The sequence below is a fragment of the Colletotrichum spaethianum genome, assembly GCF_022836535.1.
Source record: "Colletotrichum spaethianum MAFF 239500 DNA, contig16, whole genome shotgun sequence".
Classification (NCBI taxonomy): Eukaryota; Fungi; Ascomycota; class Sordariomycetes; order Glomerellales; family Glomerellaceae; genus Colletotrichum; species Colletotrichum spaethianum.
In genome coordinates, this window is record NW_026054786.1 from 897,876 (window position 1) to 923,635 (window position 25,760).

Here is a 25,760-nt window from a genome sequence, read left to right on the forward strand (position 1 = left end):
CTCACACACATGGATCTGTGTAAAGGCGGAGCTTTTGGCGCGGGCGTCGGCGCATGCACCATATGTTGAGGCCCTGGACCTGCAGGCTCCTAGATGGGGGCGCTGCCTGTCATAATATCTCCCGCCATACGGGCCACTGTCGAGGCTGGTGTAACAGCAACTAGTGGACAGATCTCTCTGGACCCGAACAAGCGAGGAACACGCTCTTGCTCCCCCTGAAGTGTGAGATGGTGCTCCCATAGAAAGGAGTCCTGCACTCTTTGCGAAGCGTTTGGTCCTCAACGGCCATCACATCGAATGGAGGTGCGCGAGGCAGATGCCCTGTATCGGCCTGCCCGCGACTCGAATGTGTTGAATGCGAGGGTCTTGGGCCCAGCAACCGGAGACAAGCAAGAGTTCAAATTGGGGAGGGGGGGCGGTCGTCTCTCGACGCCAACGTGGGGCGGGTGGTAGCACAGAATGGGGCAGGCTTGGCTATTGGAAACATGCCGCTCAGTAACCACGCTGATGGGCGGGAATTCTTGGTAGGGTTGCGGGCGATGGGTTGCGAAGGTGTGCGTGTGTGCGCGTGCGGCTTCGTACCTCCATGGCGACTAGCGGGAAATCACCCAGCGATCGCATGTTGCAAGAGCGGTGCTATACGGTGTCTTGACGTCTGCATCGCAGAAGCTGGGACATGGCGCATGTTGGGGGAGTGTCGTAGAGAGGCCGACGAGGGGTTGATGGCCAAATCTGAATGGCAAAAACGAACAGAGAACCGGACATGTCTGCCGGAAGAGGAGCAATGGCCGAAAGGGATCCTAGATGCTGTTTACCCTGCGAGTTGCAAGGCTGTTATCGCAACACCCCTCCCTTGGATTCATTCACTCGAGACACGTCGTTATGTCTCCGCGGTGTCGTGTCTGTAAGGCGACCAACTTGGTAGTGAGCTAGGCTAGTCAGCCACCCAAGGTACGCCGAGCAGCGCAGAATCGCGAGAAATCATGTCTTTCCAGACAAGAGGAAATGACTTGTTTTCACCTACTTTAGGTAGTATGATGGAGGCCCCTCTCCCCCGCCCCATGTCTGGTGGTTGATTCCCCCGGGCCAAGTACATTTTCATTTAGGAGGAACCGTCTGGGATGGATGGAGTATCTGGTTTCGACCAAAGTCCCAATCTGTCGTTGTTGGAACACAGGTACAGTAGACAGACAGAACCGTCTCACAGAGGAAAGAACGCTAACTGGTAAGCTGCTGGTCCCAACAACCTAGAGACTAGAGGCTGGGCCCGCTGATTGGTTACGGGGTTGTGATTGGATCTATGGATGTAGCGCCGAACCAATCAGAACGCCCAGAATCAATTCGTCGGTCGTGATCCAAGGGTACGTACTCTCGAAAGCAGCGGGCAGAGTGGAAAGACGAGCAGCGCCGGCGTAGATCGCGGCTTTTTACCCCCCCCTCCGCCCCAGCCAGCACACCCAGAAAGCCCAGTCGAGATGGCCATTTCCTTGTTCGATTCCAACGACATGGGCGGCGACGACCTCTGAACGCGCAGACCCGCAGACGCGGATCTTCCCCCTGCCATCGACGGCGCCGGCTTACTCCACCACCACCACCACCACACCACACCACCGCACCACACCACCCGCACATACACTCGCACCCAGCGTCTCCTTTGACATGTCGCATCGCACACTCCGCTACCTCATTGACGACTATACATCTCAGACTATTGAACGATTTCTTGTCCGATGGCAGATCGTCATCACGGGAGTCACCCGAGTCTTGACTGCTGCCGCTCGCTTTTCTCGTACACGACCGGATGTGATACTCCGCTACTTCCTGCCGCACATGCGGAGCTGTTTCCCCTCGCCGCGGCCGCCGTCTCTTAATCGCCAAAGGCCCGGCGCCAGGTCCACTCCCATCTGACTTACAGCATGAGGCTAAGGTGACCCCGAAAGCGTAGCTGTCGACTTCTTTGGGCCGCCTGAAGGTAATCCGGGTAGACGTATCGATGCGGATAGACATCGATTCGGGCGAGTTGGCGAATTTCGGCGGAAGGTGTATGGCACGACAGGAAACCATTCGCTGCGTCTTGATATCCCTTGACGGCAGAAAGTCTGCTCGAACCAACTGCTCAAGATGCCAACTTTTGTCTATATAAGACTCGAGTCTTGCCCGTGAGATGTAAGGTTCTGTTTGAACAATTCAGAGCATCCTGGAGAAACAGAAGCATCAGAACGATACAATGGCCCAGTCACAGCCCTTCACTGTTGTCGAGTCTGGCAACACCCAGCCCAAAGCCTTTATCATTGTTGGCGGCGGCGTTTTTGGCTTGTCGACTGTTATCTGGCTCCTCAAACGCCATCCCGGATGCACCGTAATCCTCGTTGACCCTACCGAGCTCTCCAACCCCAAAGCGGCCTCTCATGACATCTCCAAGATCCTCAGGGATGACTACCCCAACGTGTGCTACGCCCCCTTGGCTATAGAGGCCATGGACTGCTGGAGAACGAACGGCCTCTTCAAGGACTATTACCACGAAGTCGGTGTGCTTCGTGCGGATCCGGATGGCCACAACGAGAAAGCTCAGAGCGCGCATCGCAGTCTTGGGCACGACTCCGGGCCAGCTGGATGACTCCTGGCGAGGTGCGAGCTACCTGGCCTGCCTTTGGCACGGCCGACTTTGAAGGGCTCGATCGAATCATGTACAACCCTCGCTGCGGCTGGGTCGAGGCCGCCAACTCCCTCGAAGCCGTTCGTCAGCATGTCATCAATGCTGGTGCAAGACTTGTCGTCGGTGAGGTCAGGACCTTGCTGTTCGACACCAGTGGCGACTGCACCGGCGTCAGGCTGGTCAACGGCGACGAGCTGAACGGCACCATCGTGCTCTGCACGGGTGCTCGTACCGCTGCATTGCTCGCCGAGAGCGCCCCTGATCGTAAAGGCATCCACGCCGCTCACAGGCTGGTTACTACGGGCGCCGTCAGCTTTACCTTGAAGGCTGAGGGAGAACAGAAAGAGAGGTTCAGAGGCATCCCCGTGCTCAAGAACCGCCTGCCCTCGGTCAAAGGTAAGACACCCGATGGCTCTCCTGAAGAGACACACTGACCAGCATAGGGGAGTCCATGTCAATGACCCCAGACGGTACACTAAAGTTCAACTGTGACATGGCGTTCATCAACAACCAGTTCCATGCTCCTACGGGCACCACCATGTCCCTGGCTCCCACGGACCGTCACCTTACTGAGTGGACCACCAAGGAGCATATTCCTCCTCATCTGAAGAATAGGGCTTACGAAACCCTTAGAGGTCTGTACGGAGATGAGATGAAGGGCAGGACCATCGAAAAATACCGAGTCTGCTGGTAGGTGTCACCATTGCCACTGGGCGCAATAACTCTGAGTCTTGACTCGACTTACACAGCTTCAGGGACACAACGACGCCTAGGCACGATTTTCTCATCACCCCTCACTCCCAATGCAGAAACCTCTTCATCGCGACCGGCGGCTCCTTTCACGGCTGGAAATTCTTTCCCGTCATTGGTAAATACGTTGTCCAGATGCTGCACGGTGAGCTGAAGCCCGAGTATGCCGAGATTTGGGGTTGGGACCGCAAGGCTGGCGGCCAGGTGGCGAACTCGACATACAGCATCGAGGGTGATCTTGGTGAATGGATCAGGGAAGATGAGAAGCAGTAGGCGTTTGCCTACGCGTCGCATTAGGAGCGAGGGGAACGGTTGGGCGAAGTTGACCAACACTGGTCATGGGGATGGGAGTGCATTATCGGCGTCACTGGCCAAGTTGCATCGGCAACGGACAGGACCTGCGGTTTGCATACAGCATGGAGATGTGTGCAAATTGTGTTCGGAAACGGGAGACGGATCACTGTGATTGGCTTTTCGGTTGAGTAAGGGGCGGGGGGGCACACTTGATTAATCTTATTAAAGCAACATCTTGTGATACCTCTGGACGGTTGTTTCTCGGGAAGAAACAAGTCGCCCTGCATTAAAGTCTTTTGGAGCAACATGTTGGGCGAATTCAATTCTTGCTCGAGGTCGCCATGCACATTGGCATTCGGAACAGACCCAAAGACGAGTCGCGGCTGCAACCCCATTGTTGGGGCTCAGAGGAGAGAGAGAGAGAGCACAGTTCTGTGAGCTTCTCTGAAGACACTTTCTTGCTTACCCGTCTCAAATTATGACAACCGTTGGGGGCTTTGCAGTAGAGCATCAGCTTGCTTTCCATCTCGGCCAGGCCTTCAAGGGTGACCCGGGCCCGCGTGCAACTTACATCAGAGCCGAGATATATTATGAGAGGCTGAGATCCAACCCCGAAACGAATTAGTGTGCTAGCGCCACGCCTACCAGCCCATGCGGTCAACTAAGTACAGCCGTCTCAGCCACATACGCGACATTCTCGGAGTCAGTGTGTAGCCTGTACACTCTGTCGAGGGATCTCGTCACACCAAATTTGCCGGGGCGCTGGCTCAGCGTGATGTATGCCTGTTGTGCCTGTTGTCGGCTTGGAATGCGTCTATCATGGCCACACGGGTTAACACGCAGTGACGAAGATATCTATCACTCGTATTTATTCAACCAGCACCGGCTTCATCAACAACTGGCTACGCAAAAGACACAAGATTTTTCCAATTGGATGCTCCTAGCAAGCAGGTACCTCTAGACCCAATATGCGCCGACAGGGAGGTGCAAGCAACGATGTGACGAGAAGTTGTTTTTTTATATGTAGAAAAAAAAACCCAAGCGCCCAATTTTTTGACTGACCCGCGTTCGATATCCATGGATATATATACTGACAATTAGACGTCGATGCCACCCGCCACCACCCAACCTTTGAGCTTCGAAAGCCAGGACATGTCTCCCCATCCTCTTTCCACCCTCGTTATCTCAGCAGAACCTCCTCTGCTCCGGCCCCCCCCCTCGCTCTTGGTGCGGGACGAACCAATGCTCTCACGAGGACCCGTTGACGGCCAGCTTGCCCTCCGTCTTCTCCAGGTACGTCACCAGGTCGGCGATGGTGCAGACCTTGAGCCCGAAGCGCTTGGCGAACTCGACGCACTGCTCGCCGCGCATCATGCCGGCCTCCTCGTGCACGGCGCGGCCCTCGACGGCGCGGCCGTCGTCGACGAGCTCGCAGATGGCCGCGGCCTCCCTCTTGCCGGCCAGCCTGCAAAAGTCGATGGCGGCCTCGGTGTGGCCCCTGCGCTCGCGGACGCCGCCGGCGCGGGCGCGCAGGGGCAGGACGTGGCCGGGCCTGCGCAGGTCGGCGGCGCGGGCGGCCGGGTCGGCGAGGACGCGGCAGGTGAGGGCGCGGTCGTGGGCCGAGATGCCGGTGGTGACGAGGGGGTCGGCGGCGTCGACGGAGACGGCGTAGGCGGTGCCGCGGGGATCCTCGTTGACGGCGACCATGGGCGGCAGGGCGAGGCGGTCGAGGAGCTCGGGGGCGAGGGGCGCGCAGACGTAGCCCGACGAGTGGCGGATCATGAAGGCCATCTGGCCCGTCGTCAGAGCCTCGGCGGCGATGATGAGGTCGGCTTCGTTCTCGCGCGAGGGGTCGTCGAGCACGACGAGGAACTCGCCGTTGCCTGGAGCAGGGGGGATTCCGAGGTTAGTTTCTGGAGGTTTGTGGGCGCCTCGCGCAGCAGAGCGCGAATCGGCGCGCGGGCGCGGGAGGTTCGGGATCGGACTTACGGAATGCCTCAATGGCGTCCGGGATGGAGTCGAACTTGGACTCGTCTATTGTTGAGGAAGGCATGATGGCGGCTGGGATTGGAGGGGAATTTGCGAGACGTGAGGCGGAAGAAGGAGAGAGCGAGCGAGGGCGGGCGGGCGGACGATGTCGTGGGAGGAGTTGGCGAGGTGAGGTTAATGGTTCGTCGGTGAAAGTGGTGACGGGAACGGGGGGAGCCAGTGAGGGGGAGGGGTTGTCGAGTTGGACTTGGACGGAAAGGCGGACCCCGCGAACGAGGGAAATTTAGGTGCAAAGCTAGGGTCTCTGGCGGACAAAGCTCGGTGGCCTCAGGGGTCTGGTCTCTCTCTTTTTTTTTTTTTGTCTTTTTGGTCTCTAGGTTCATTCAATGCTGCTGGTGCTGCTGCTGCGCGACGCCAGGGATTCTGTCACGCGAGGGCGGAGAGGGGCAACGAAAGCGATGGCGGCAGATGGATGGGGAATTTTTTCTGGGCCGAATCCGGGTCCGTCTGGTCTGGTCTGGTCTGGTCTCGGGGGTACGATATCAATCGGGTTTGCTTCGTCTTCTTGGGTAGCTGCCGTATTCACAACGTGTTCTTTCTTCCAGAGAGAAAAAGCCCGTGCCGAACTTGCTGCGCTGGCGACAAGTATATTAATATCAAAAATGTCGTCAATGAGAGCGCGAAAGGATGTCGAGGACCGCTCGGCCCCTTGTTGGTTGACTCATGTGGTTGTTTTTTTTGGTTGTTTTTTTTTGGCGCGCGCCGGGCTACAGAGAACACCACACCCCTTTGGCAGGCGGCTTAGTCTGCAACTGTCATCCATGTGGTTGAGTGCATCTGGACCCTGCCTACAGCAGCCCGATCTGACGGCCTGGCGCCGAATGCGCCGAGGACGTCGGCCTGCGCGGGGTTCACTTTTCGACTTTTCGGTCGGCGGTCGGGCTTTTGGCGACTGGCACCACCCATGGCCGCAGCTGTCAGCCTCACCCGTGAAGCTGCTGGCAGGTGGCCCGCGGCGTACGGTGCACTTTCAGATGCGAATCGGCCCAACCCGACAGACGCGGGATCACATAAGCCGACCATTCTCATGGGTGCTCCTCATTCCCTGGTTGCGAGGATTACTGACGCTGACAAACACTCCCGCGCGGCCCCGTTCTTGCACAATCTCGGCGACTCCTCCCCTCTTCAACCTTGATGATTCTCAGCGGCTACTGCGCCGTAATACCGGCACGATCCCGGGAAGAAGGTCCAAGTGCCCGGTTCTCACTGCTGCCAGGGATTTCGCACCCGATGTCTACTGAGGGCCGTAGATAGTACCTAGGTGGCATCGTCGAGAGAATCCCGCGCCCGCAGATGAGGTGCAGAGCTGCATCGACAGGGGTCCAGGACGAGCGAGTGCACTGACGGCGGCCGGCCGGTACCAGCGCCGAGGTCGTCCAAGGATCTCCAATTTCTCCAAACCGGCCCCCCAGCAGCCCCAGAAAAGATTGTGACACCTTCCTCTGCTTTGTCATCCATTTTCCCCCTTGCTCTGGATTCTGCATCCTCGGAACACCACCCGCCTTCCCAGCACTCCGCGACACACAATCGCCATGGCATCTTCACGCCCGGCGACAGCCGCTCTGCTGCGCGCACTGCGGCGGACGACCACGGGTCCACTCGCCCGACAGACCTCCCGCGCCGCTGCGACGCCACTGCTCCGGACGGCACCCGCATCCTCACCCGCCGCATGCCGCCAGCACTCGACATTCTCCTCCGTCTCCCCCGAGGAGGTTGAGCACTTCAACACCCTCGCCGCCGACTGGTGGGACCCCCACGGCTCCTCGCGCCTGCTGCACCTGATGAACCCGCTCCGTCACACCTTCATCCGCAACTGCCTCGCCAGCCAGCCCGACGCGCCCTCCACGCCCGCCCGCTTCCTCGACGTCGGCTGCGGCGGCGGCATCTTCGCCGAGAGCGCCGCCAGGCTGCCAGACACGACCGTCGTGACCGCCATCGACCCGACCCCGGGCGTCCTCGCCATCGCGAAAGGCCACGCCCGGCGAGACCCGGCGCTGAGGGGCAAGCTGGAATACAAATCGGCCACGATCGAGACGCTGCCGCTCCCCGCCACGCCGGCGGACCAGTACGACGTCGTCTCCGTGTTCGAGGTCGTCGAGCACGTCTCGTCGCCCGCCGAGTTCCTCGACCGGTGCGCGCCCTTCGTCAAGCCCGGCGGGTGGCTCGTCGGGAGCACCATTGCGCGGACCTGGGTGAGCTGGTTCACGACGAACCTGATCGCCGAGGACATCCTGGGCATCGTGCCCAAGGGCACGCACGACTGGCGCAAGTACATCAACGACCACGAGCTCAAGGCAATGTTCATGGGCAAGGGCTGGGAGATGCCCCGCATCATGGGCGTCGTTTACGTGCCCGGGCTGGGCTGGAAGGAGGTCCAGGGCAGCGAAAAGGTCGGCAACTACTTCTTCGGAGTGAGGCGGGCGGCGTGACGAAGCACGCCGGCGCCTGTGTAAAACATATACTGTACAGTAGTACTGGTGATACCCTGAGGCTGGCCGTGCCGCAACAATTGAGTCTCCAACACAAAAACGAACCCTCACCCTTTTCAAAGGCCGTCGTTGCCAAGACAGGACGCTGGCTCAGGTTGTGTTCCCTGCCCAGGCTGCAGGTTGTAATGGCCCGGCCCGTTGAGTGAATACCAAGTTGCGCTCTGACCTTGCAGCCCGTCGTGGTCCCTGTCAGCGCGCCACAGGCCAAGTTTCGATTGCTAATGCATTTCCTTGCGCGTGGTCTGATGCAGAGGAGCCATGACCTCTGCTGGTGGTATCAGAAATGATCAGACGCAGAGACGAGTTTCGCCACGACGAGACAAGGGCAGAGTGCGCAGTCCCGTTCGTGGAATCCATGGTTGCCAAACAGATCTCCTACTGACGCCGCCATGTGTCATGACGAGTGTGTATGCGTGCGCGAAAGTGTCGGCAACGCCAATCTGGAACATGTGTATCTCCCAAGCCTGCCCGTCTGCAGTCTGGTATCGGCAGTGGCTGTCCAATCAAGCCGCGTCGAAATCAAATAGGCTTGCGCCCATCTGTTATCAGGCGATTGCTCTGCGGGCAAACGAGGGGCGCACTGGCGCACAATGGGAAGCTTTCTCTTTCTCCTAGGAGACAGAGAAACAGAGGTCTCCCCACGCACCACCCTGGTCTCTCATTCGCTCGCGGTTTCAGTGATCGCGTGGGGACTGGGAAGTGTCATGAAGGCTAGGAACGGGAGAGAGAGAGACGCCATGATAATGGGGCCCGAGGCGTCTTTCTCCGCGGGCGCAACCAGAGCCGCCCGCAGCGGGCCGCGATCCTGCGCTCCTGATTCGCCCGTGCCGTGCCTTATCATCCGATGGTCCCTCCTTATCGCCGCGATCGACCTCGACGCCGTACAATTGCCTACATGTAATACCGTGCCACCTCTTACTTCGAGCCTCCCTGCCAGGCTATGCAAGCCGTGGTCCGGGCCACCCCAAAGTCTGATGTCAACCGTGGAAATGCACCTCCAGATGCCGTCGTTTCTGCGTCGCGGCCAATCAACGAGCGCCGCCCCTGGGACCTGGTGCGGGTGGCCCGTCTCGCCGGAGATGCTGTTCCCAGCGGATCAACCTTGGGCTGACTTCATTGTGCGCCGAGGAATGAGTGATGCGTCTTTTTAATAGGTGGCCCGTTGGCTTGGACGACAAATATTAGTCTGCGTAGGAAGTCGTATACCTGTTTTTCCTTTCTCTCCGTTCTTCTCCTTTGGTGTCTTGATCTGTGTTTCGTTCTTGCAACCAGCACTCTCAGACTCGCCTCCGTGTCTCATAGCGTTTTGACATCTCCACGATGGCGGAACGTAAGAGACTCGTCGTTGTCGGCCTGGGCATGGTCGGCATCGCCTTCATGTGAGTGGCGATAAGATCCCAAGCCATGCGACTGACTGTCCGGCTGACTTTGCAAAGTGAGAAGATGTTGAAGCTGGACGCCCGCGCAAATGAGTACTGCATAACAGTCCTTGGAGAGGAGCCTCACCTGGCGTATAACCGTGTCGGGTTGACGAGCTTCTTCGACCACCGCAAAGTAGAGAACCTCTACCTTAACCCGGAGGAATGGGTATGTGCAGACCCCCACGTCTAACCTGGCGCGTTGCTGATCCGATGAGTAGTACCACAGCACACCACAAGGCTCTTTGGGTTACCACGTCAACACCAAAGTCACAGACATCGATTCCCAGGCAAAGACAGTAGCCTGCTCCAATGGCGAGATCGTGCCATATGACATCCTGGTCATTGCCACTGGCTCGGATGCTGTTCTTCCCAAGCACACCCCGGGCCACGACGCAACGGGCGTCTTCGTGTACCGCACAATCGATGATCTTATCAACCTCATCGCTTTCGCCGCGCAGCGGAAAGGCACCGTGGGAGCCGTTGTCGGTGGCGGCCTCCTTGGTCTCGAGGCAGCCAAGGCCATGATGGACCTGGACTGCTTCGAGAAGGTCAAGCTGATTGAGAGAAACCGCTGGGTGTTGAGTCGACAGCTAGACAACGACGCCGGCTCCATGGTTGTGGACCAGGTTAGAGACCTCGGTCTTGACGTGCTGCTCAGCAAGCGGGTAGGTCAAATCGAGGTGACGGAAGACAACTGCGTCCGGGGAGTCGTTTTCGAGGACGGCGAGCGCATGGACTGCTCAACCATTTGCTTCGCCATTGGCGTGCGGCCGCGAGACGATCTCGCGCGAAGGGCCGGCATCAAGTGTGCCGACCGCGGGGTGGTATTGTCGTTGGAGACGATCTGAGCACCAGTATCCCTGATATTTACGCCATTGGCGAGTGCGCCAGCTGGCGGAACCAGACCTTCGGCCTCATCGCCCCCGGCGTCGAGATGGCCGACGTTCTCTCCTTTAACCTCACACAAGCCAAGCTGCACCAACCACGGGCGTTCAAGAGACCAGACCTCAGCACCAAGCTGAAGCTCCTGGGCGTCGACGTTGCCAGCTTCGGCGACTTCTTCGCCGACCGCGACGGCCCGCTATACCTGCCCCCCAAGGCGGCTCGCAAAGCGAAGAAGAGCGACGAGCAGAGCACGCTCGAGACATTAACAAACGGTCTGCCGCCAGCCCCCGTCAAGGCGCTCACGTACCGTGATCCGTTCCAGAACGTGTACAAGAAGTACATCTTCACCGAGGACGGCAAGTACCTGCTGGGCGGCATGATGATCGGCGACACAAAAGACTACATCAAGTTGGTGCCGATTGTCAAGAACATGAAGGAGCTGGACATGCCTCCCAGCCAACTCATCCTCGGTGCCAAGAAGGATGGCGAAGACGACGGCGACGACTTAACAGACGACATCCAGATCTGCTCGTGCCACAACGTGACAAAGGGCGACGTTGTCAACTCGGTCAAGGAAGGCACTTGCAAGACGCTCGGCGAGGTCAAGTCGTGCACCAAGGCCGGCACCGGCTGCGGTGGCTGCATGCCGCTGGTGACGACCATTTTCAACAAGACCATGTTGTCCATGGGCAACGAGGTCAAGAACTACCTCTGCGCCCACTTCAACTACTCGCGTGCCGACCTGTACAACATCATCCTCGTCAAGAAGCTGCAGACCCTCGAGGACGTCATGCGCGAGGCCGGAAACGACCCGAGTTCTCTTGGATGCGAGGCCTGCAAGCCCACCATCGGCAGCATCTTTGCTTCCCTGTGGAACCGCCACGTCATGGACAAGTCCATGCACGGCCTACAGGAGACCAACGACCGCTTCCTCGGTAACATCCAGCGCAACGGAACGTACAGCGTCGTTCCTCGAGTGTCTGCCGGCGAGATTACACCCGACAAGCTCATCGCCATCGGAAACGTGGCGTCCAAGTACAAACTCTACACCAAGATCACTGGTGGGCAGCGCATCGACATGTTCGGCGCTAAGAAGCAGGACCTGTTGGACATTTGGCGGATGCTGGTCGAGGCCGGCATGGAGTCGGGACACGCGTACGCCAAGTCGCTGAGAACGGTCAAGAGCTGCGTCGGCACAACGTGGTGCCGTTATGGTGTTGGCGACAGTGTTGGCATGGCGGTGCGGCTGGAGGAGCGGTACAAGAGCATTCGTGCGCCGCACAAGATCAAGGGCGGTGTCAGTGGCTGCGTCCGCGAGTGCGCCGAAGCCCAGAACAAGGAGTGAGTAGACTTGACTTTTCCCTACCCAGCCGAGTACGAGACTGACCTGCCTAGCTTCGGCCTCATCGCCACCGACAAGGGCTTCAACATCTTCGTAGCCGGCAACGGCGGTGCCAAGCCCAAGCACTCTGAGCTGCTCGCCAAAGACGTGCCCCCGACGGAGGTCATCCCCATCATCGACCGGTACCTCATGTTCTACATCCGCACCGCCGACAAGCTGCAGCGCACGGCACGCTGGCTCGAGAACCTGCCGGGCGGCATCAAGTACCTCCAGGAGGTCGTCCTCGAGGACAAGCTGGGCATCTGCGCCTCGCTGGAGGCGCAGATGCAGGAGCTCGTCGATAGCTTCTTTGACGAGTGGGCCGAGGCCATCAAGAACCCCGCCATCGCCGCCAAGTTCAAGCAGTTCAACAACACGGACGAGACGGTCGAGAACATGGAGGTCGAGCTCGACCGCGACCAGCCCCGGCCCGTGTACTGGGCGCCCGACTCGGCCAAGGACGACTTCAAGGGCCTCAAGGACCGGTGGAGCAGCACGGCGTGGCAGCCCATGCTGCAGGCCAGCCACTTCTCCGGCGCTGACGAGACCCCCAACGGCATCTCGGCGACGGTCAAGCGCGGCGACACGCAGCTGGCTGTGTGGCGCATCCGCGGCAAGTACTACGCCACCCAGCAGATGTGCCCGCACAAGCGGCAGTTCGTGCTGTCCGACGGCCTCATCGGCGAGGAGCTCGGCGCGGACGCGTGCGACGACGCCAAGAAGCCCGACTCGGGCTGCAGCACCAACGGCGACGCCAAGCGGGCCGCCCCCTGGGTGTCGTGCCCGTACCACAAGCGCAACTTTGACCTCGCCAACGGCAGCTGCAAGAACGACGAGGAAGTCAGCATCGCCACGTTCCCCGTCGAGGAGCGCGCCGACGGCATGGTCTACCTGAAGCTGCCCCCCGTCGAGGAGCTCGACGCGGCGCTCAGCACGGCCAAGTGGATGGTCAAGAAGGGCGAGTCCGGCGGCTCGCCGTTTGAGCAGCTCGACAAGAAGATCAACTTCAAGGGCCACCGCGCCAAGAAGCCCGGCGTCAAGCCCATGGCGCCGCTCAAGATGGACAAGCCGGCGCAGCTGCTGGTCGGCGGGGGCGGCGGGTGCGGCAGTGCGCCGGACTGGTAAAAAGAGCGGGGGACTCCGGGTCGGTTGTCATTTGGGACGGCGTTCGTGTACATATGGGACTTAGATAATGATGCATCGGAATGGGACGGGGGTACATGGGATGTGTAGGCAAAATTTCAGCGTTCATGATCTGCAACGAATGGTCGTCGAGACGCCGATGATGTTACGTGACGTTCAGGCTGTTTCCGTGCTGCCAAAGTGATGGTTGCCACAACGGCAAGGCGATGATCTGGCTCGTATTTGCGGAAAGTGCAAGCGACGAGCTTCTGGGTGGCCTGCGATTTATTGGTCTCTCAATCTTTTCCCATCATCGGGCTTCAAGGGTTTGGCCCGGGTTGCGGCGTGCTCCTGAGAATGAATCCCAATTATCTGCACGCCTCGATCCTCGCTTAGCTGAGATATATGATACTTTTCTGGAAAGAGTATTCAAGAAGTGTTCAGGTACTCCTCCTACTGACGGTAATTGGTTCCACTTAAGCCGATCAGTTACCAGAGTATATTCTATATCTTCCGTTGGTCTGGCCGGATCGTGTGCTTTGAATATAGAAGTAAACCCGCAATTTGTACGAAGATCAGGTGTCGCTCAAGCTCATGAGGTAGGAACAGCAACAAACTAGCAAAAGTGTCTGTAATTCACTGTAGACCAATCTAATGTCTTGGAGTCTCACACAAAGACTCAGCCGTTATGTACATATTCCTTGCAAGCAAGATTTAGTTCTCTGGTATTATAAGGTATATGAGACCACATGCTTTAAAAATCACAAACCTGTAGGTTTATAGTCTCGTCACGACATCCAAGTCATAGTCAGTTCGCGACGAAACTTTCTGCCAGCACCAGCAGCACGTGGCCCTGCTAAGTGTTTTTTTAGCACTTGTATACACATGTGAATCCTATGCCATCAGCCGGCTATGCAACTCATGCAGGTTACATGCCGTCCTTGGCAAGTACCGAATGGAACCTCGACTCTCGGAGCCTCGCAACACCCGGAACGCCCGGATTAAGGGACACCTTCAATGCCGTAGCAGTGCGAAAAGTACGTCTTATTAGAAAAGGTGGCTCGTCATGTTATCGAATTGCAGTCTGCAAGGCACGCATGCCTGGCGCTGTAAATGTGAGGTTAACCCACAATAGGCAGCAACCGCTAGTTCCATGTTGCATCTATGCGCCCGATTCTGAGCTAGCTTACTGTTGACAATGTGGCTGATGCACGTGTATACCGTGACATATCTGGCTCACTCATTTCCACCATCCAGGCCATTCTCGTTTGCACTTTGAGCTCTTTACACCTCTATGCTGACGAACACTAGCGACTGTTGTCTTAATGGAGGGGGCTTGATCAAACACGAGTATACTCTAGGTGTTCAGGCTCTATGATGGCTTTGTGTATAACTCTTAGTTGACTTGCTTTGCCTACACAACCGGAGCCTGCGGCTCGCACGGATAACCCAGTCTACCAAAGTACGTGCATGACAAGGTTGCCAGGCAGCGAAGATGCTTACTGTTTGGCTTCTTTGACTGGCCCCTGCATAAGGAAAGACGCTCTCGGGTGATCTGACTTGCTTTTCTTTCGTGAGGCTTCTGTACGCCATACATTACACTAGGTATACTATGTGATATTCTCCCGCTCAGGGTCCGAGAGCTAGTAGAATATCGTCCAATTGATTCTCAGATCCTCATTGGCAGCCTATCGCGTTCGAACCCCCTGGTTCCCCGGAGGTCCCCGCGTCCATAGCGTTGTGAGTCGCTGCGTGATCTGCAACGGGGCCCACTAGCAAGCTTTGTGACTTTGCGAAACCCACCTCGTATTCGGGGTTACCCGAGATGCTTTGAGCTTCGCACTCATCTCGTTTTTTCCCCCCCCTATACCATCTCTTAGCTTCACGGCATACGAATCCGAACGCGACTTATACTACCCATCACCAACCCCGACACCAAATTAAGCCAAACAAAAAGAAGCCCCAGCTCCATTATCGAGTTACTTGCGCTCTATCTGCTCTAGCTATGGAGAAGCGTTCCCGGCGTCTTGGTCACAAAAAGTCGAGGAACGGGTGCCTGCGCTGCAAATCGCGTCGAGTCAAGGTACGCAGACCAAGTAGTTTAGCATAACTTTGTGCCCACCAAGCTCATGACTTGGGGATGTTTCTAGTGCGACGAGGGACGACCCTGTCAAAAGTGCGTGGTTCACGGGATGCACTGCAGCCTTCTCGATGAACCTGCGCCGTTGATGACGACGTCTACACCACCAGCGCCATTGAAGACCGATCAGCAGGATGCGCCGCTTCAACCAGCACATGGCGTTAATGAGGCAACGAGTGAAGCGAGTCTCACTCCCACGGCAGGTATGCCAACTTTCACTCAAGTTTAGAGTTGGTCTTCTAGGGACGAAGGAGTGTTCGACAACTGACACACGCATGAAGTCCAAGTCACGGCAAGCAGCAGCACCTCGCCCTATTCCGGAGATTCGGTGCCAACTCTTAACAACCCCGTCACAGATCCCTGGGGCCTCTCAGAAGAGTGGTTGCAAAGCTTGCGCTTGATGTACCACTACAACACCAGCACCTGTGATGCCTTACCCACAGAAGGCTGTACAAAAGAGATCTGGAGAACGACTGTTCCCGAGATGGCTTGCTCACACGTATGTCAGAATCGTAGTTTCGACTGTGCCCTATCCCCATATTTCTTTTATTCAAGTTCGTGAAGTCATGGTGGGATAGTGGGAGTTCTCAGATCAGATTGTCTTACACGTCGTGGCAGAAATTCCTCATGCACGGCCTGCTGGCCCTCTCAGCCCTGCATTACGCCTATCTCCACCCTCAAGAGCAGAAGAAATGGGACATCATCTCAGTACACCACCAAAGCATCGCGCTCCGCTTTTTCGCCCTCCGCCTGAGTGCGATCAACAAGGATAACTGCGAGGCATACTTTTGGTTAGCAACACTCATTTACCTCGTCAGTATGTGCTGCGTCGCCCATAACGAACGACTGGGCAGGTCAGTCTCGCTCAATGAAGTTTCGCAATCGTTCATGCTCCTCCATGGTGTCAGAGGCATACTCAGCTACCAACCCATTGAGGTTTGGAGGGAACATGGCGGGCCTCTGGGTTCGCTACTGCGGACTCCAGTTTTGTCGCGGCGTGATTACTTGTCGTTACCATTCCAGAAGCGTCTCGACGCCGTAACCGTCTTGGCGCGGGAAGTTCCTGCAATGTTCTCCGAGGTGATCAATCCGCAGTCGGTTTGCGTGTTGGCGGTCGAGTCAATGCGGAGGGTACACCAGTTATGTAAGAGCAATGATGAGAATCCTAGCGGCCCGTGGGGATGGCCAAGCTCTCTGCCTCCCATGTTCATTGAAATGATTGGCAACCGACACCCAACTGCGCTTGTCATTCTGGCGCACTACCTTGCGTTGACAAGACCATATGAGCAGGGGAACTGGCTCTTCAGAGGGTGGAGCGCTACTGTGATGGGCCTTGTAGACGAAGCCCTAGACAATAACTGGCAGCCCTGGATTCACTGGCCAAAGCGGAGCGTGATGGAGAGGATTAATATTGACGATATGGAGGGCTGAATCGACTCACGGGTTGAACTATTGAACCGGCGAATTACAAACCGATTCTGGAAACTCATACTATGGTAGTAGGGGTAATTAAGTAGAAACACCTTACTATGTAATGATTGGATGCATACCGTCGTTTAGACTGGAGGGGTGCAGCTTTTTCGTGACTAGATCAAAGCAAGAGTTCGCCAGGATCGCAGAATGCTCCTGTTGATTTGACGGTTGCGGCTGATGCCGCAGATACCTGACTAGGAGGCTTTATTTCTGCCTGGTACCACAGCACGCTACAACCCATCATTATACTCTGAAAAAAGAGGCAGAAATATGAAGTTGGTTCACAGGGGTGAGCAATGGTCGTATATCAATGATTGTTACTAACGATAATTGTTGGCATAAGTAAAAGCTTGAAATATGTACCTGAGACATCGTATCCGTATTCGGTTTCCATCCTGGATCATACTTTCCTGATCATGATGGTCTTGTTGGGGTCAGGGACAGACTAATTAAGGTGTACGTCAGCTTTCGTCTCAACATTGGAGCAATCCGAGGTTTACTCACACTCGCGCCAAAAATCCTATTCTCGTACCTCTCGGTTACGCCATCCGGAAGCTTAACATCGTAATCGCATACAATATTGGCCATGATCATCTTGATCTCGTTGACGGCGAAAAACCGGCCGGGGCAGGCGTGTTTGCCGTACCCGAACGTCAGATGGGTAGTACCGACGCTGACGAACTGGGCCTGCATCACGACCTCCACCGCCTTGGTGCCGGACGCGGCGTGCTCCTTGGCCTCGCGCAGTTTGTAAAAGCGGAGGGCGTCGAAAACCTCGGGAGCCGGGAAGATATCGGGGTCGTTGTTGACGCCGCCGGAAGGGATATCAATGAACATACCCTCTGGGATGGTCTGGCCATTGGGGAGCGTCAGGGACTTAAGGACTTTGCGCTGGAAGGAACCTGGGAGAAGGGTGACAAGGTTAGTTTCGACGGCTTTTTCAGGGCCACCCCACACGGTTTCCAAATCCATGGTAAGGTGGTCAGGGAGCTACGATAGTAGGGGACATACTGGCAGAAAGCGGGGAAACTCTCATGACCTCCTTCAAAAAGCTGTCCAGTTTCTTCATGTTCTGCAAAGCCGCGCTCGTGAACTCTCCTCCTGACCCAAGTAATGCCTGCTGAACGTCGTCGCGCAGCATGGGGATGAGATCAGGCTTCGCCGCGAGCCAATACATGGCGTTGGTCGTCGTCATGGTAGTCGTGTGGATAGCAGCAAAACTAATACCGAGCTGGGCCATGGCAAGGTGACGGTCGCTGAGCTCGCCGAACTTTGTCTGAGCGTTGAGAATCCATTGAAGCATGTCGTCTGGCTCCTGGTAGTCCCCCTTTTTAGCAGCCTCTTTGCGGGCCGTCACAATTGGGCGGAAAACCGCTTCGGCCGCGGCAATGCGCTCGTAGAGCTTCTTGGTTGTCGGCAGCCAGGAGGCCACGATGGGGCGCAGGAAGGATGGCACCATGGCGATGACGTGCACAGCAGTCATCAGGTCAACGGTGTAGTTGATCGAGGCGTCGAGGTATCTCTCGTCCCTGCAGAGCTCGGAACCGATGAAAACTCGTCCAGAAACCATGGCGATGATGCGCAGGAGCTTGGCGTTGATGTTAATTTCATTCCAGTCGGTGGATTGCGGCAGCTCGAGACGCATCGCTTCGACAACTTCGTCGGAGATGCTCGCGTTCAGACGGGCTGTTGAAGATGTCAGCGCTAGTCACCAGAGCAAATGTACAGTGATGCTGACGTAGAGCCGGTGTCAACGACGCTCTAACGGCATGGACCAAGATGGGCATGTCGTTCTCAATCTTTGTATACTTGGCTTGCATGGACTTGACACGTCAGTATTTCAAAGTTATGGTACGGGCAAGTGTAGAGGTGTGTACCTCATCAATAGCTTTGGTGAAGCTGATTACGTCGTCGGGCGCTTTCTTCAGCTCGGGGAGGTATTTGGGAGGAACACAAATGGTGTCCTTCTCTAAGGGCCCGTCAGTTATTCGTCTAGGCAAGTATCGCAGGGTGCTGGGTCTTACTCTTTGACGTCGTGATACGGAATATACTGTCCTTGAACTGGAAAAACAATTAGGACTCTATAAAGAGCCGGCGGTATCAAGTCCAACTAACCTGCCTGTAGCCATCAATGTAAAGCTGGTACCCTTTGCCCTGTATGAATTGCTTCCTCCGAGCCCATCGTCCTCCCTTACCCACAAACGGCACATTGGCCAGGGGGTCAACTGTGAACCAGCTCTGTGCCAGCAATGCAAACACGACGAAAACGAAGCCAGCCACAGCCGTGGACCAGTGCTTCGAGAATTGGGCGTCAAAGGCGCCAGCCGGAGCGACGGGATCGGTTGCAGTCGTCATAATGGGTGATGGTCTTTGCGAGTCGAAGAACGTGGGATCAGGTCTGATATTACTACGGATGAACTGCCCATGTTGTAGGGTGTCCATGACTTATGTACCCATCCCAACATAGTCCATTCTAGGTAAGTAGACCACCACCCTTAGTAGAGCCAATGGTGCCGAGGAAGAGGACGCGGCCCCATGTAGTACTAGCCCCTGAGGCCGTGGCACAAGGATAACGCTACGCCCAAAGGTGGCCCAACTTTTCCCCACTAAGCCAGTGGCGAGCAAAAGTGATACAAACACCACCTCAACTGCTAGGGGGCCGTTACTTCACCTATAGGTATCCTCTGTTCCAATATTCGAAACGATTAAGATAAATCCTTGCCAAGTCTAGTCGTTGTTCCAAGAGAGACTCAACGGCTCAATATCGAACAGCTTGTTGGTATTACCTACTGATGTCTTGCACTGTTCGTCGTTTCTTTTGTCACCAGGTTGCTTGCATAAGCGCCTTTCGTACAGTTGTGATCAAAGACTCACGCAGGCTCCCGAAACACCGCTGATTTCTTAAAGAAGCACCTTGTCTAAGCCTGCGATAGCGCCCCGGAACAGATGGGAAAGATCAGAAGAGACATCTATCATGTGATAAGCAGAGCCCATAAACACTCCCTTAAGATCTTACTTTGATAGATTTTGAAAGTGTTTCGCTAGTCACTGTGATTTGGAAAAAAGCAGGCGTTCTGTGACAGATGGTGGTGTATTTCGAACCCACGAGCATGTGTATACATAAGTGTCAGAGCTCATTGTAGTGAGTGTGGTGCATAACCGCAACATCACTCGCATGCGGTCTGATTAGCTGACGCGATGACTGATGGCCGTGCGGATCCAGGGTAATTGGACGGGGGGGCCCTGCATGGCGATCGGGTTCGCATTCGTATACTCTTACCATGTCCTTCGTCTCGTATGCAAGCTTGGCGGGCAAGCGGGTGACAAAAAAAGCCGGACACCTTCAAGGAGGATTTAGGTAGGGGATACCTAGGCTGAGTAGGGAACGTTACGGATGACGATGTACTACTTATCATCGTTTTAGTGCAGGTACCTAAGTTATCCCTAACTGTTAAGGTGTACGGCTTTTTTGGTCACCCGCCTGGCGGGATGAACTTGGAAACAAAGGGGTTGGTATTGGTCGACTTCGTCGGCGGCAAACTAGATCGATACGACTCCCGGGACCATTGATCGGTTAACCAACAATGCCGGGTCTGGGTCGTGTTGGTCCCCACGTCATTTACCGCGTACAGGTGTGTCAGATCATTATGTCACCATCGCCCGCAAAAACTTCGGGGCGAAGTCATGTGCCGTGTCCTCTTCCGTGGCGGCCGTTAGCAGCAGCGGGAAGTCGGGACAGGCCCCTCCGGTTCGTTGGTGTTTCATTATTTCTTTTGTCCAAAAACGGGCAGTTGAGCTTCAAGCGCAGCCTCAATATCGTCAATTGCATCCGATTGTCGCACATTATCCTTACCGAATGCGGCTGATGGATCCGACGAAAGGAACTGTACGTAGTGCCGTGATCCGGTAATAGCACGTGAACAGTCAGGTGAAGGATTTCCGAAAATAGTTACTAAGGGTCCCTCCTCCTCTTTTGCCTTTGACGAATTGGAACTTCTGAGAACCTGGAAAGCGGTGAATCGGTACCGGTACCCGACCAACCTCTCTACCTTAACCTCATCCCGCTCATTTGGTTCGAGAACCCCGCGGCTCACGGTTTTGATGGTGTCGCAACCACGGCTCCACACGTCTTGATAGGCATCCGCTGCTGAACTCCTTGAACCATGGGTAACTTTGCAAGCCTTGAAGCCGACGGGCCTCCCCAGGGAGGATTGGCCTTTTACAGCTATGCCGCCTTTCAGGATGTGCTCGGCGGTCCGCATCTTCCTCTTTTGTCTCATACCGAATTCGAGAACGCGACCTTGACCACGGCGGCTCGTTTCAATGCCTCCAGAGTTATGGATGTCACAAACATTGTTCGCGCATCAATCGCAGCCTTGCTGGTGTGTCTCGCTCTCGTCAGACCGCTTCTTCGCAAAAGGCCCGCCTGGTGTCGCGGCTTTGCACAGGAGTCGCTGTATTCCGAGGCCGCGCAACCTTCTTTGAAAAAACCCTGGACGTTTTGGACTGTCTACCTTTTTGCAGTGGCACTTGCAGGGCTGGTTCAGGCTATCTTGTCTGTCCTCGCGCCGCCGCGTCGCGTATTTGGTCTTCTAGACCTTGTGCCATGGATTGCGGCGTTGCTCATAACCGCTGTCAACCGCCCTACGAAGACACCCAAGACGTTGCTGTTTCTCTATGTCGTAATCCTGGCGTGCGGCATTGTTTCGACAGCATTCAGCTACAGGCTTCATAGATTGATTTCTACGCTCGTTATTGCAGATCCTGTTGTCGGCTTAGTAGGCATCGTCGGCATCGTCGCAATGCCGATGCGAGACCCTTCTCTCAGCGACTCCGATATTGCCCGAAAGGAGCCAACAGACGCGCTCCGCAGCCCTGAAGACAACCTTTCACTTTGGAAATTTATGACAGTGTCATGGATGGCGCCAATGATTGCCAGGGGTTACGAGAAGCAGTTGCATAATGAAGATGTATGGCAGTTGCCGTTCGACTTTCAGCACGAAAGGCTTCATGCTCTCTTTCATGAGCTTCGTGGCTCCATGACAGCCAAGTTGTTTTCGGCCAACGGACTGGACCTCATCATTCAGTCTTGCCTTGGAATCATTGAGTGTGCTGCGGCTCTCTCTATTCCTATGCTGTTGCAACAGCTCCTGCGGGCTATTCAGAGCGGTTCGATGAACATTGAAGTGTCTATTCTGTACGCTATTGCTATCTTGGCTGTTCGCCTGGTCGCCTGTCAGGCAGCTGTCTTTCAACTTTGGTTCTCCAGGCGTTGCTACGAGCGGTCTAGAGGCGAGATGATCACGACCATCTACGCTAAGACGCTGTCTAGGAAACACTTTGGCCAGCCTGCTGGTGAGAAGATGATCGACGCCGAGGACGATGACAGTGAAGACGACGAAGAGACTGGTGCCGATGGTGTCATCAACAATGACGAGCAAACCGGCCGCTTCAGCAGGTTCCTGGGCTGGTTTCGTCGCGGTCAATCCACTCGTCCCAAATATCAGCGACTGCAGAAGCAAAAGGCGCAGAGGCAGCCTGCCACCACTGGAAAAATCCTCAATCTCATGAGAAACGATGTCTATGAAGTTGCGCAGCGGTTTTGGGAATTCCCTACGATTGTTACGAAGCCACTTCAGTTCATCTTCTCATTCATCCTCGTGTGGCAACTCCTGGGTTATTCCTGCTTGTTCGGAATGGCTTGTATAATCTTCGCCCAAATGTTGAATACGATCTTCATCACTCAACTCCTCAAGAACGAGCGCGTACGCAGGGCTGCAACTGATGCTAGGCTGCAATCAACATCTCAGTTTGTCGAAGGAATTCGGCATCTGCGGTGGTATGATTGGCAATCGAAGTGGCTGGATAGCATAATGGTCACCAGACGACACGAGCTGCGCACCAGAGTGGTGACGGGTCTATGGAGTATTGCGATATCTACCCTTAACATCACTTCTGGTACACTCTTCCCAGTTGCCACGTTCTTCGCCTACACGTTCATTGCCGGCAGGACTTTGACAGTCGATGTGGCGTTCCCCGCCCTTTCTCTCTTCACTCTGCTAGAGACCAGTTTCAAGGAGCTACCCAGCCTCATCACTGTCCTTCTAAATGCATCAATTGCCATGGGCCGTATTGAGGAGTTCATGAGCGAACCAGATAAGGAAGGTATCTTTTCAGACCATCTAACGAATGACATCAAGTTCACCAAGGCGACATTTGCCTGGCCCGGATACGAACAGCCGGTGCTAAAGAACCTCGATATCAGCTTCCCTCAGGGCCTCACTGTTGTGTTTGGTAAAGTTGGATCGGGTAAGACGGCGTTGCTACAGGCGATTCTTGGCGAACTTGATCGTCAAATGGGCGATGTCATTATACCAACCGAACCCATTGGGTATTGTGCTCAAAGCCCCTGGCTGCAGCACATGAGCATCCGTGACAACATCCTTTTCTCAGCACCTTTCGACGCTACTAGATATACACAGACGTTGGATGCATGTGCTCTACTACCGGACCTGGCGAACTTTAAGCACGGCGATCTATCGGACATGGGAGAGAACGGCATTGGCTTGTCAGGTGGCCAGAGAGCGCGTGTCGCTTTAGCCCGTGCGGTATACAGCCAGTCTCGCGTGCTGCTGTTGGACGATCCTCTCGCTGCGCTGGATCATAACACCGCCGAGTCTATCGTGAGAAAGCTTCTTCAGGGCCCGCTTGTGGAAGGCCGCACTGTGGTCCTCGTTACCCATAGAGTTGACCTTTGTCTTCACTTGGCTGGCCAGATGGTAGAAGTTACCGACAACACCGCTCGGGTTTTAAACTCGGAAGAAGCGACAGCCGAAGTTGCCAAGTTTCTCTCTGAGGATGACGATCCAGTGGCACATCATGACGAGCCGGAGCAGACACTCGAGGAGCAGCAAGACGCCGCCGTGCCGTCCAAGTTCATCGAGGAGGAGCATCGAGCTCACGGAGGCGTGATGCTGTCGGTTTACTGGACATACATCAAAGCTGGAAAGCTCAAGTGGTGGACTGTGCTTGTGCTAGTTTTCGGCTTGTTCAGATTGGGCAGCCTGCTCAACTATTGGTTTCTCAAAGCCTGGGGAGAAGCTTACAAACACGAAACCTCAACGAAAGAAACATTCAACGGCATCGATTTTTCAAAGCTTTTTGGCAGACTCCCAGACCCCGACACTGATCTCCGCCCGTGGCTGTGGGTCTATTTTGCAATTGCCACTGCTCAGGCTCTTGTGTACACCTTGTCGGAAGGCCTCACTCTGCTCATGATCATCACAGCAGCAAGGGACCTGTTCAAGAGGGTCATCACCAAAGTCAGCAAAGCAACTTTTCGGTTCTACGATGTTACCCCTGTGGGACGCTTGATGAACCGCCTCGTGTCTGATATTGGCATGATCGATGGAGGCATCATGAGGCCGTTGCGCGAAGTTGCCGTGCAGTCGATTACCTGGTTCTCGAGCATGGTAGTCATTGCCTCCGTCACGCCGTTGTTCCTTCTGTTTTCTGTTGGCATGACCCTTTGGTTCGTCTACATCTTCATGCGATTCTTGCCTACTTCTCAAAGCTTGCGAAGATTAGAGATGGTCTCTTTAAGCCCACTCATGTCCAACTTTGGCATCTTGCTCGACGGACTGGCAACTATTCGCGCGTTCAAGGCCCAGCATCACTTCCAGAATATGAACATTTTCGTCACTGATGCCTTCCAGAAGATGGACCATTTCTACTGGAGCCTCCAAGCCTGGCTCATGTACCGGTTTGACGCTCTCTCCGCCATTTCAACATTCGCACTTACCCTCCTCGCGCTCTACAAAGGTCTTTCCCCTGGCCTTACCGCCTTTGTTTTGACCACCGCATCGGCGTTCGTCGAAGCGACCCACAATCTCTGCAAGCAGTATGGCACTCTGCAGATGGACTTCGTCTCCGTCGAACGTGTGATCGAGCTCTTGGACATCCCCGAGGAACCTTGTGGCGAAGTCACGCCTCCTGCTAGCTGGCCTCACCATTCGGACGACGTTACTTTTGAGAACGTCACCCTCAAGTACGCGCCTCATTTAGACCCCTCTGTGTCGGAAGCCTCGTTCACCATTCCCGGCGGTTCGACCTGCGCGGTCCTTGGCAGGACAGGGTCTGGTAAGTCCACCCTGGCCCTAGCCCTTCTCGCAACAATTCACCCTTCTGAGGGAGCCATCCGCATTGGGAACTACAAGCTGTCAGATGTGGACGTTCATGTGTGGCGACAGCGCGTGAGCTTCGTCGCCCAGGACCCGGTGTTGTTCCCCGGAACACTGCGGGACAACTTGGATCCGTTGCATCAGTACACCGACACTGAGTGCGTGGTTGTCTTGCACCGTGTGCTGGGTCCCGGCTGGGATCTCTACTCGCACGTCGAAGGCGGAGGCAAGAATCTGAGCCAAGGCCAACGCCAACTGATTGGTATTGGCCGGGCCGTCTTGAGAAGGAGCCCCATTGTGGTCTTGGACGAAGCCACTGCTTCCATTGACAAGGAGACGGCCGCAAGGGTGCAAGAGGTCTTGAGAAACGAGCTGACCACGAGTACCGTCATTACGATTGCCCATAGGCTAGAGGCTGTACAGGACGCCAACTACTTTATCCGTTTGGACAAGGGAAAGGTGGTTGAGCATGGCCCAACGCAAGGACTAAACCAGTAGAGTAGATGAGTGCCGCGTTAGTACTTGAATAGAGACTTACACCGTTAAATACAATCTCACTCGTTGATATTCACGAACTATGTTCGACAGATACGATTATAAGATTTGGCATTGATCATAAGCATCGGTCTTGGGGACACAAGGGTGCCGGTTGCGTTCCCGCTCAACCCCCGCTACCTAAGTTCAATAGTCTTCAGTCCTTTCGGACGGACCGGCAGCATCGGCACTACGACTGGGGCTCTCTTTTTGGACGTCGAATGCAGAATCGAGGCTTTTGACAAACCTGGCGTGAATAATGCATTGCAGTATAGCCATGCTGCCTTAATTCCAGACGTGCTCTACGCAGGCCACCCCTGTCATCCCATGTGTCAAACTGCTGAACAGTCGGCTCCTCCCGAAGTTGTCAGGAGCCATCCGCTTGG

At 55.6% G+C, this 25,760-nt stretch overlaps 9 protein-coding genes across 9 annotated transcripts; 6 read left to right on the top strand and 3 right to left on the bottom strand.

Moving 5' to 3' along the window:
* Positions 1 to 2,227: 2,227 nt before the first annotated feature.
* ColSpa_06751 (L-saccharopine oxidase) lies at positions 2,228 to 2,617 on the top strand (the record flags this gene model as incomplete). Its single annotated transcript, XM_049272963.1, has 1 exon — positions 2,228 to 2,617. The coding sequence occupies one exon, from the start codon at positions 2,228 to 2,230 to the stop codon at positions 2,615 to 2,617; it is 390 nt and encodes a 129-aa protein (XP_049128920.1).
* Positions 2,618 to 2,685: 68 nt separating this feature from the next.
* Positions 2,686 to 3,679, top strand: ColSpa_06752 (L-pipecolate oxidase; the record flags this gene model as incomplete). The annotated part of the gene is made up of 3 exons (XM_049272964.1): positions 2,686 to 3,052; positions 3,100 to 3,346; positions 3,412 to 3,679. The coding sequence occupies 3 exons, from the start codon at positions 2,686 to 2,688 to the stop codon at positions 3,677 to 3,679; spliced, it is 882 nt and encodes a 293-aa protein (XP_049128921.1).
* A 1,269-nt stretch (positions 3,680 to 4,948) lies between these two features.
* ColSpa_06753 (3,4-dihydroxy-2-butanone 4-phosphate synthase) lies at positions 4,949 to 5,753 on the bottom strand (the record flags this gene model as incomplete). Its single annotated transcript, XM_049272965.1, has 2 exons — positions 4,949 to 5,583; positions 5,690 to 5,753. 2 exons carry the CDS (start codon positions 5,751 to 5,753, stop codon positions 4,949 to 4,951), a joined length of 699 nt encoding a protein of 232 aa, XP_049128922.1.
* Positions 5,754 to 7,281: 1,528 nt separating this feature from the next.
* On the top strand, positions 7,282 to 8,178 carry ColSpa_06754 (ubiquinone biosynthesis protein coq4, mitochondrial; the record flags this gene model as incomplete). Its single annotated transcript, XM_049272966.1, has 1 exon — positions 7,282 to 8,178. The coding sequence occupies one exon, from the start codon at positions 7,282 to 7,284 to the stop codon at positions 8,176 to 8,178; it is 897 nt and encodes a 298-aa protein (XP_049128923.1).
* A 1,380-nt stretch (positions 8,179 to 9,558) lies between these two features.
* Positions 9,559 to 13,050, top strand: ColSpa_06755 (nitrite reductase [NAD(P)H]; the record flags this gene model as incomplete). The annotated part of the gene is made up of 5 exons (XM_049272967.1): positions 9,559 to 9,617; positions 9,675 to 9,825; positions 9,878 to 10,423; positions 10,453 to 11,885; positions 11,940 to 13,050. 5 exons carry the CDS (start codon positions 9,559 to 9,561, stop codon positions 13,048 to 13,050), a joined length of 3,300 nt encoding a protein of 1,099 aa, XP_049128924.1.
* Positions 13,051 to 15,814: 2,764 nt separating this feature from the next.
* Positions 15,815 to 16,618, top strand: ColSpa_06756 (uncharacterized protein; the record flags this gene model as incomplete). Its single annotated transcript, XM_049272968.1, has 1 exon — positions 15,815 to 16,618. The coding sequence occupies one exon, from the start codon at positions 15,815 to 15,817 to the stop codon at positions 16,616 to 16,618; it is 804 nt and encodes a 267-aa protein (XP_049128925.1).
* Positions 16,619 to 17,060: 442 nt separating this feature from the next.
* ColSpa_06757 (cytochrome P450 monooxygenase ATR2) lies at positions 17,061 to 18,480 on the bottom strand (the record flags this gene model as incomplete). The annotated part of the gene is made up of 4 exons (XM_049272969.1): positions 17,061 to 17,105; positions 17,165 to 17,562; positions 17,672 to 18,346; positions 18,399 to 18,480. The coding sequence occupies 4 exons, from the start codon at positions 18,478 to 18,480 to the stop codon at positions 17,061 to 17,063; spliced, it is 1,200 nt and encodes a 399-aa protein (XP_049128926.1).
* A 280-nt stretch (positions 18,481 to 18,760) lies between these two features.
* ColSpa_06758 (uncharacterized protein) lies at positions 18,761 to 19,015 on the bottom strand (the record flags this gene model as incomplete). Its single annotated transcript, XM_049272970.1, has 1 exon — positions 18,761 to 19,015. The coding sequence occupies one exon, from the start codon at positions 19,013 to 19,015 to the stop codon at positions 18,761 to 18,763; it is 255 nt and encodes an 84-aa protein (XP_049128927.1).
* A 1,808-nt stretch (positions 19,016 to 20,823) lies between these two features.
* ColSpa_06759 (ATP-dependent bile acid permease) lies at positions 20,824 to 25,338 on the top strand (the record flags this gene model as incomplete). Its single annotated transcript, XM_049272971.1, has 1 exon — positions 20,824 to 25,338. One exon carries the CDS (start codon positions 20,824 to 20,826, stop codon positions 25,336 to 25,338), a length of 4,515 nt encoding a protein of 1,504 aa, XP_049128928.1.
* Between the last annotated feature and the right edge of the window lie 422 nt (positions 25,339 to 25,760).